This window comes from Populus euphratica, unplaced genomic scaffold (assembly GCF_000495115.2).
Source record: "Populus euphratica unplaced genomic scaffold, PopEup_1.0 scaffold3697.1, whole genome shotgun sequence".
Taxonomy (NCBI): domain Eukaryota; kingdom Viridiplantae; phylum Streptophyta; class Magnoliopsida; order Malpighiales; family Salicaceae; genus Populus; species Populus euphratica.
In genome coordinates this window covers 1-10,080 of record NW_011503518.1, presented here as the reverse complement: position 1 = coordinate 10,080, position 10,080 = coordinate 1, and the positions used below count along the sequence as shown (strand labels likewise).

Here is a 10,080-nt window from a genome sequence, read left to right as displayed (position 1 = left end):
GTTAAATAGGGGACTGGATCAAAAGTGGAAAGCATTTCCCTCAACTTGCTTGCAATTACTAAAGAAATGATCTTAAGTCCTACAGCATTTGAAGGGATGTATAATTTAAGATTGCTCAAAATCTACTACCCACCGGATCCCTCAAAGGAGCAAATTATGAACGGAAAGAGGGTCGGAATCCACCTTCCAGGAGGGCTTCACTTTCTTTCAAGTGAGCTAAGGTTTCTCTACTGGTATAATTACCCTTTGAAATCCATGCCATCAAATTTTTCCCCTAAGAAAGCTTTTCAACTTGAAATGCCTTGTAGCCAGCTTGAACAACTTTGGAATGAATACCAGGTATATATGCTTTATCACCCTTCTTTTTCAAATAGAGGACATTTTTGAAATTATTCATAACATTTATCTTTTCTTACATTACTTTTTTTTTTTTATCACCCTTCCTCAAAGCCGAGCTTAATTGATTCAGACCTGTCTAAAGTCCCACACCTTGAGGTTCTACATCCAGGTATACCTTCCTCGGTTAAATACAGCACCAGACTTACCACATTAGAGCTTCCCAGACTCGAGAGTTTCTGTACTTTGCCATCATCAATTGGGTGCCTCTCTCAACTTGTTAGATTAAACTTATCTTCATGTGAAAGTCTTGCTAGTCTACCTGACAACATTGATGAGTTAAAATCTCTTGTAGAGCTTGATCTTTATTCTTGCTCAAAACTAGCAAGTCTTCCAAATAGCATTTGCAAGTTGAAATGTCTTACTAAGCTTAATCTTGGTCGTCAGCCAAAACTAGCAAGTCTACCTGACAACATTGGGGAGCTGAGATCTCTTGTAAAGCTTAGTCTTTCTTCTTGCTCAAAACTAGCTAGTCTACCTGACAGCATTGGGGAGCTGAGATCTCTTGTAGAGCTTCATGTTTCTTCTTGCTCAGGACTAGCAAGTCTACCCGACAGCATTGGCGAGCTGAGATCTCTTGAAGGGCTTGATCTTAGTGGTTGCTTTGGACTAGCAAGTCTACCAGACAGCATTGGTGGATTGAAATCTCTTGAATGGTTTGCTCTTAATGGTTGCTCGGGACTAGCAAGTCTACCGGACAGCATTGGCGGGTTGAAATCTCTCAAATGGCTTTATTTAAGAGTATCAAGTCTACAAGACAGCATTGACAAGTTGGAATCTCTTGAATCACTTAATCCTAGTGGTTGCTTAAGACTAACAAGTCTACCAGACAGTATTGGTGCGTTGAAATCTCTTGAAAAACTTCATTTTAGTGGTTACTCAGGACTAGCAAGTCTACCAGACAACATTGGCTCGTTGAAATCTCTTAAATTGCTTACACTTCATGGTTGCTCAGGACTAGCAAGTCTACAAAACAGAATTGGCGAGTTGAAATCTCTTGAAGAGCTTGATCTTAGTGATTGCTTAGGACTAGCAAGTCTACCGGACAACATTGGCGAGTTGAAATCTCTTGAACAGCTGTATCTTAATGGTTGCTCAGGACTAGCAAGTCTACCGGACAGAATTGGCGAGTTGAAATCTCTTGAACGGCTCGAACTTAGTGGTTGCTCAGGACTAGCAAGTCTACCAGACAGCATTGGCGAGTTGAAATCTCTTAAACAGCTGTATCTTAATGGTTGCTCAGGACTAGCAAGTCTACCGGACAGAATTGGCGAGTTGAAATCTCTTAAACGGCTCGAACTTAATGGTTGCTCAGGACTAGCAAGTCTACCGGACACCATTGGCACATTGAAATCTCTCAAATGGCTTGAACTTTCTGGTTGCTCAGGACTAACAAGTCTACCGGACAACATTGGCGCGATGAAATCTCTTGAATCACTTGTACTTTCTGGTTGCTCAGGACCATCAAGTCTACCGGACAGCATTGGCGAGTTGGAATCTCTCCAATTTCTTCATCTTAGTGGTTTCTCACGACTAGCAAGTCTACCAGACAGCATTGGCGTGTTGAAATCTCTCAAATCACTTAGGCTTGTTGGTTGCTCAGGACTAGCAAGTCTACCGGACAACATTGGCGAGTTGGAATCTCTCCAATCGCTTTATCTTAGTGGTTTCCCACGACTAGAAAGTTTACCGAACAGCATGGGTGCGGTGAAATCTCTCATATCGCTTAGTCTTTATGGTTGCCCAGGATTAGCAAGTCTACTGGACAACATTGGTGCCTTGAAATCTTTAAAATCGCTTTATCTTGGAGGTTTCTCAGAACTAGCAAGTTTACCAGACGACATTGGCGCGTTGAAATCTCTTGAATCGCTTAGTCTTCCTGGTTGCTCAGGACTAGCAAGCCTACCGGACAGCATTGGCAGGTTGACATCTCTTACGTGGCTTGATCTTTATGGTTGCTCAGGACTAAAAAGTCTACCCGACAGCATTGGCGAGGTGAAACATCTTACTGCGCTCACTCTCAGTGGTTGCTTAAAACTAGCGAGCCTTCGAGATAACTTTATTGATCTTGAATTTAGAGGACTTGACAAACAACCTTGTTATACGCTGAGAGGATTCCAAAAAGGAGAAGAAATTGCATCATCCACCTATAAATTGGGCTGCCATGAATTTTTAAATTTGGGAAATTCTCATGTGTTAAAAACTCCAGAGAGCTTAGGCTCTTTGGTGTCTCTAACAGAGTTGAGATTATCTCAGATTGATTTTGAGAGGATACCTGCAAGCATCAAGCACCTTACTAAGCTACGTGAACTCTTCTTAGATGAGTGCAAGCGGCTTCAATGTTTACCAGAGCTTCCATCAACTCTACAAGTTTTAATCGCATCAGGCTGCTTCTCTCTAAAATATGTAGCAAGTATATCCATGCAAGGTGATAGAGAATATGAAGATGCTTCTCACGAATTCAATTTCTCTGGATGCCTCCAACTGGATCAGAATTCACGCACTAGAATTATGGGAGATGCCCTTTTACGAATTCAACGCATGGCAACATCGTTGTTTAATCAGGTGAATTCCTCCCTCGATCTTGATTTATTTAAAGAAAAAAATCACGATAATTTTTTATATGTATCTCACATTCTCACTCTCTTCGGTGCAGAGATATCATCGTCAGAACATTAGAGTTCGGTTGTGTATTCCTGGGTCAGAAGTCCCGGAGTGTTTTAGTTATAAAAATAGAGAAGGATCTTCAGTAAAAATCCAGCAACCAGCTCATTGTTATCGTGGTTTCACTTTCTGCGCTGTTGTTTCATTTGGCCAAAGCGGGGAAAGGCGTCAGGTTAATATTGAATGTGAATGCCATTTGATATTCAAAGATGGAACCCAGATTGATCTCAGTTCCTACTACTACAGAGAATATGAAAGAATGGCGAGTAGTAGTACTATATGGAAAAGGGAGCATGTGTTCATTTGGAGTGTCCACTGTAAGTGCTTTTTCAAGGAGGCCTCGTTCCATTTCAAACCACTGTGCGGAGCTACTGATGTGGTGGTTCAGTGTGGAATCCATCCACTGTAAAAGTAGGAGCAACCATACGCTAAAATGGACAAACTTGTGACATTGGTAACTCGTCCTCTCCTCTTCTTTTTCTATACAAATACTTATGAAACAACTCAATTAAAATGAAATCAGATAGTATTATGTATTAGAGATGAAAGTGATATATTTATCCTCCTACTTCAGCATGATTCTTAACTAGGTCCCCGAACAAAACAAAATAATAATTATCAATGGGATCCCATCTATCACATATTACCAATTAACCCAACCATTAAAATTTATGGTATAAATGACATCATTTTAAGGGATGCATGGCTCTAAGGTCTTGATAAAAAAAAACAATTGGTTTCGTAGGTTAACTCAGGTTTTTTTTTGTTTTTTAATAAAAAAAATTCAATATTAAGTTAATTGAAAATTTGGTTTCATATTTTTTTTTTTTGTTTTCTATGAATTTATCGTGATCTTAAGATTTAGGCTACAAGTTTTACGAGTTAGCAAGGTTGGTTCAAGTTTTTTTTGGTCTTTTTTATTTTGTTTTTTTTTATTTTCATCCCTCAACATTGGATTGATTGAGAGTTTAACTTCATATTTTTATTTTATTTTAATCTATAGATTTATCCTGATCTCATGATTCGAGTTTATTATGTTAACCCAAGTTGACCCAAGATATTTTTTTAATTGATTTTTTTTCCAATTGAATCCTTCAACATTGGGTTGATTTGAAATTGTGCTTTGTAATTTTTTTTACCATGATCTCATGACCCGGGTCGATGGTTAGCTCATTTGCCTCAAATTTTTTTGTGTTCTTTTTAAATGCATTTGTTTTTCATTTTCCTCTATTAATATTGGGTTAATTGAGAATTAGACTTCATAATTCATTTTGATTTTCTTTCTATGAAGATATCTTGACCTCATAACTCGAGTCACGGGTTTGATTTGTAAACTTGGGTTGAATTGAGTGGTTTTTTCATGTTTTTTTTATTAATTGTTTTTATATAATTTTTTTTTAATATTAGGTTGATTGAGAATTGAATTTCTAATTTTAATTTGACTAGAAGTGTTGCGTGGACAATTATCTAGTATTAACTATAAACTAAAACAGGAGAGGTTTTTACTATACCCCTAGTCACAAAGCACCATTCATTGGAATTATGATTTGCTTCTTTTTTTCTATGTTTTTTTTTTCAATCAATTTTTTTTTAATACTATATTTGTTTTTATTGAGTTATTTCACTCTCATGACATGGATTGCTAGCTTGACGAGTTAACCTAGTTAGCTCAAATTTTTCTTCAATTTCATTTTTTAATATTGATTTGATAGGAAATTAGACTTCATGATCTGTTTTGTTTATTTTCTATTGTGTTATTCTTGCCTTATGACCGGAGAATCGTGTTTAAAAAGTTAACCCAAGTTGACTAATAGTTTTTTTGTGTTTATTTTTTTTTTTTTTAATTTTATCATTTAACATTGAATCGGTTGGAAATTGAGTTTCATATTTTATTTTGATTTGCTGTCTATGGGGATATTTTGGTATCACAATCAAGATCATAGGTTTTTTATAATGTTATCTCAATTTAATGGCCCAAGTCATGGGTCTGGCTGATTGATTCATGTTGGTTTTTTTTTAATTGGTTTTATTTTAATCTTATCCTTCAATATTAGGTTGGTTGGTGATTGAAATTTGTATTTTTTTTTATTTAATTTTTATAGGTTATCTTGATTTTCTAACGTAAATTGCGAGTTTGATAAATTAAGTCGGGTGTTGTAAACTTGTTTGGAATTTTCATTCACCATGCAGTGCATTAAGATCATTTGACCAAAATGATTATTTTCTTTTTTCATTTTGCTAACAGTGCTTTGTTGCTTGTAAACAGAATATGGATAGAGTAATTAAGTATCAGTTAGAGGAGACGTACATAGCTTCGGTATCATGCTGCTGGAATTGATAACAAGGCAAAGACCAAAAGGAGAAACGCTCGCAGACGGGCTTGATATAAGGAAGGAGCCATGTTAAAAGGTTTTTTTATTTTATTAATTTCATTTTCAGATTTTTTTAACCGAACACTAAGTTGTTTTTAAATTGACCGAAACAACTTCTGCTTATTTTTAAATCAAAGCTAAATAAGTAGTTAGGTTAAAAGATTTTTTTTTAGCAATTTTTTTTTTGAATTTTTTTCTTAGGCTTTTTTTTTATAAAAATACCTTTAAATTTTAATTTTAAACCTGAGATAAATAAAAGGTCGAATCAATAAAATTTAAATTTAATTCAATAAATTGAGTTTAATAAAAATATTAAATAATTTTTTATAATTTAAATATTTTTTATTATATTAAAAAAAATAATTCAGCCTAAAGGGTATCATAAAATTATAAACTAATAATATTTAGAAGACCTGGGAGTAATTTATAATTAATTAAAGTATTAATAAAAAAACAAATCAAAATAAAAAAAAAATAATTCTAAATGCGCTCGATTAACTACCAATCAGACCACACCAGTACATAGCCCAAAACCAAAGGCCCAATTCATTCCCTCTCTTTTTCTGTATCGATCGATACGCATAAATTCTTGAATTATTTAATTTTATTTTTCTGGTTCTTGTTTTATAGATCGAATTTTTTTGATTTCTCTGAGATCTGACGTTCCAAATGATTGAAGAGATCTGCGATCGTATCAAGACCGTTAAATTTCCGATTCCAGCCCTCCTCTCTCTTCGACCACAGGTTAGAAGAAGTAGCTTCACTTTGTTTAATTAATATTTCTCTGAAATTGATTTTTTAAAAAAAATTTCAGTTGAATCCGTAGAAGATACGAAATTCGATACAGGTTCGTGTTTTTATTAAAAAAAAATGTATTAGAAATTATTCGTTGAAGTACTGAATATCAGTGTTTTTTTTTTTTTTGCTTCTGCTTAGACTTAGAAATTGTAATTGTGAATTATTTTATTTTATTTTTTATTGAATTTAATTGTTTATTTATCTTTTTAATTCTAGGGTTTCTAAATTTTTAAAGTCGTTTTTAATTAAGAGGAAAAAAAAGAGTTAAATTGAGTCAAATTCGGTGCTGTAGAACTCTAGACATTTGTATTTTATATTGAAATTCTTTTGACTCGAAAAGGTTATTTTGATTTTAATGAATTTTCAGGAGAAACTATTAATTCGGAGGAGGAGAGCGTATCTAATAGAATTCAACAAGTTTCCCCATCTCAGGGGCCAACACTGCCCATTTTGCAGAAAATTATCAATTTAAGTGATACAATTCAGGTACTTATTTTGAACTTTGGTGGTGTTGGGTATCGTATAGATGACTTGAAAAGACTTGGTTTTAGTTGTAGAATTCAGGCAATTTTAAATTTCATTGTTTTAGCTAGTAAATTAGGATTTTGCATTATTATGTTGATGGGGGTATTGATTTGTTATCTTTCTTTGAATTTAATTGTTGTTGTTTTAGAATTTGAAGAAAGAACACTCAAATCTCTCTAATCAAGTAAAGACTGCCAAGGATTCCTTTCTTGGCCCCAATATTTTAGACACCCTTCAAAAACTCGGTGAGTATCCAATAGTGAAACTAATTTATTTCTTCTTTTCATTTTTTATTTTTTTGGAGGGGTTTGGTTTTGATAGTTTACTAGTTGAAATATTGGACAGGTAATGAATATGAACTTCTTAAAAAGAAGTATCTACAAGAGTTGTCTGAGAGAAAGAGGCTTTACAATGAGGTGATCGAGCTTAAAGGGAATATTAGGGTCTTCTGTAGATGCAGACCACTAAATCAAGTCGAAATAACAAATGGTTCGAGCTATGTAGTTGATAGTTTACTTGTTGAAATATTGGTCATGTAATGAATATGAACTTCTTAAAAAGAAGTATCTACAGGAGTTGTCTGAGAGGAAGAGGCTTTACAATGAGGTGATCGAGCTTAAAAGGAATATTAGGGTCTTCTGTAGATGCAGACCACTAAATCAAATCGAAATAACAAATGGTTCGAACTATGTAGTTGAATTTGACTCTTCCCAAGATAATGAGTTGCAGATCATTTCCTCTGATTCCTCCAAAAAGCAATTTAAGTGGACCATGTTTTTAGGCCTGAGGATAATCAAGGTGATCTGATGTTTTATTTTATGTATTGCTACTGCAGACATCCTGTTAAAGATTATGTGTGCAAGTGAAGCTTTTAATCCTTTGTCTATGTGATAGGCAGAGGCTGTTTTTGTACAAACTAAACCAATAGTTGCTTCAGTTTTGGATGGCTACAATGTCTGCATATTCGCCTATGGACAAACTGGAACTGGAAAGACGTTTACTATGGAGGGCAGCCCAGAAAATAGGGGAGTGAACTACAGAACATTGGATGAGTTGTTCAGAGTTTCTCAAGAGAGAAGTGGCATTATGAGATATGGTCTTTTTGTTAGTATGATGGAGGTTTACAATGAGAAGATAAGGGACCTCTTGATTGATAGTTCCAACCAACCACCTAAAAAGTTAGTTTCCTCTTTTATTGCTACTGTATTGATCTGATAATCAGAATATAGTCATTTATATCAATTTTTTTGGTTGCAAAAATTTTGTAATAACAATTTTCTGCAGCACTGATTTATATCATTTTGCTACTTGATGAGGGAAATTAACTATTGTTAGTACAAACATCATGCGTGTGGCTATTTGACAAGAAAAGTGGATCGTGGAAGTTCTGTATTAGCCCAATTTTCTCGATAGCAAATGATAATAAATACCTTGCTCCTCTCTAGTGTAGATAAGCATGACATCTAATTGGGTTTAGGGTTTGAAAGATTATGTAAAGACTCCTATTTGGAAGCCCACTGGTATGAAAGATTTATAGTCTAACGATAAGAAATAGAGTTACATGATGAAGTTTGATGAAATTTTAGTTTTCTTACATGCATGAAGGTTGGAGATAAAACAAACAGCTGAAGGAACACAAGAAGTCCCAGGACTTGTTGAAACTCGGGTGACTGGCATGGAGGATGTGTGGGATTTACTCAATTCTGGAAGTCGGGCCAGGTCTGTTGGATCAACCAGAGCTAATGAGCTTTAGCAGCCATTCTCATTGGTAAAAATGAACTCTGCTTTCTTTTCTTGGTTTATTCTTTCTAAGAATATACTTTATGGTATATCACATATAATAGCAACTAAATAGTTTTTTGGATCTGTGTATCCAAACTATTCAAGAAATATACTGATTAATTGAAGTGGTAGTACTAATGACCACAACATTGTTGGTCTGTAGTTTGTTGCGAGTAACAGTGAAAGGAGAGAACTTAATAGATGGACAAAAGACAAGAAGTCACCTATGGATGGTCGTTTTGGCTGGCAGTGAACGTGTGGGAAAGATTGATGTTGAAGGTGAAAGATTGAAGGAATCGCAATTCATTAATAAATCTCTTTCAGCACTTGGTGATGTTATATCTGCCCTCGCATCTAAAACTAGCCACAATCCTTTCAGGTCTTTCTCTCACACAGTCACTCTTGTAACATGCTATCCAATTACCATATTAATGAAGATATTTGTTTTCTTCCAATCAGGAACTCAAAGCTAACCCATATGCTACAGAGCTCTCTCGGTGAGTATTAAGTTTACTATTTTTTATGGTTACCAGTCATTCTTATTGTCTTGCTTGTCAGTAAATGATGCTAAGTGAAACATCAATGCAGGAGGAGATTGTATGTAAGAACTTGATGTTTGTCCAAATAAGTCCAAGTGCTACTGACCTTGGAGAGACTCTTTGTTCACTAAATTTTGTGAGTCAAGTGCGAGGAATTGAAACCAGTCCTGCCTGCAAACAGGCTGCTCTCTCTGAACTTTTCAAATACAAGCAAATGGTGTGTGTGTGTGTGTGTGTGTGTGTGTGTGTGTGTGTGTGTGTGTGTGTGTGTGTGTGTGTGTGTGTGTGTGTATACTGCTCGTATTTGAAGAAATTTCTTTTGTCTCAGTTTCTTTTATCTTGATTCTTATTTTCTTTCTTGCTTTGTTTCTCGTTTCAGTTACAAATAATCAGGTAGAAAAGTTAAAGCATGATGAGAAGAAGGAAACAAAGAAGTTACAGGATAGCTTGCAATCATTGCAGTTGAGGCTTGCTGCTAGAGAACGTATGTGCAGAACTCTGCAAGAAAAGGTAATTCTGATGGCTTGAGCTCCATTTAATGCTTTTTTATTTATTTATTATTACTATGAAACATGTGGAAAATATATTGGAGATGTTTTTTCGTTTTTCTTTTGCTTTTATTGTCCCTTAAATGGCATTTTAAGTCATTTTGTAGACTAACAAATAACTTTTCTTACAATAGGTTCGAGAGCTTGAGAATCAATTAGGGGAGGGAAGAAAAACCAGACTAAAGCAGGAAACACGAGCTTTTGCAGCTGCTGCTTCTCAGTCTACGAAACAAGTAGTAGAGAAGAGAAAATTAGATAAGAAGCCACCTCTGTGTCCTTCAAAGTTAAGGTTGCTGTTGCAAAAAATCACCAATCTCATGCCTCCACCATGTCCTCTACAAAGAAAACAATCCAAGAACCACAGCTGCAGGAACAAATACAAAAAGCCTTATGAAACCCAGACGTATGTCTGTTGCAGTCAGACCTCCTCCAATTTCAGCACAGGTTTTTCAGCCT

General features: G+C 35.1%; 1 protein-coding gene and 1 pseudogene across 1 annotated transcript; both read left to right on the top strand.

Annotated features, from left to right (window-relative positions):
- The first annotated feature begins 66 nt into the window (after positions 1-66).
- On the top strand, positions 67-5,414 carry LOC105119843 (protein SUPPRESSOR OF npr1-1, CONSTITUTIVE 1-like). Its single transcript, XM_011018037.1, has 4 exons — positions 67-339; positions 430-2,961; positions 3,053-3,514; positions 5,327-5,414. The coding sequence occupies exons 1-3, from the start codon at positions 67-69 to the stop codon at positions 3,467-3,469; spliced, it is 3,222 nt and encodes a 1,073-aa protein (XP_011016339.1). The 3' UTR covers positions 3,470-3,514; positions 5,327-5,414.
- Positions 5,415-6,158: 744 nt separating this feature from the next.
- Positions 6,159-10,076, top strand: LOC105119842 (kinesin-like protein klp-3; annotated as a pseudogene).
- Positions 10,077-10,080: the final 4 nt, after the last annotated feature.

Coding starts and splice junctions, on each gene's coding strand:
- LOC105119843 (XM_011018037.1), top strand. CDS start 67: ATGATCTTAAGTCCTACAGCATTTGAAGGGATGTATAATTTAAGATTG. Junction 340..429: donor AACTTTGGAATGAATACCAG/GTATATATGCTT, acceptor TTACTTTTTTTT/TTTTATCACCCTTCCTCAAA. Junction 2,962..3,052: donor CAACATCGTTGTTTAATCAG/GTGAATTCCTCC, acceptor TCTTCGGTGCAG/AGATATCATCGTCAGAACAT.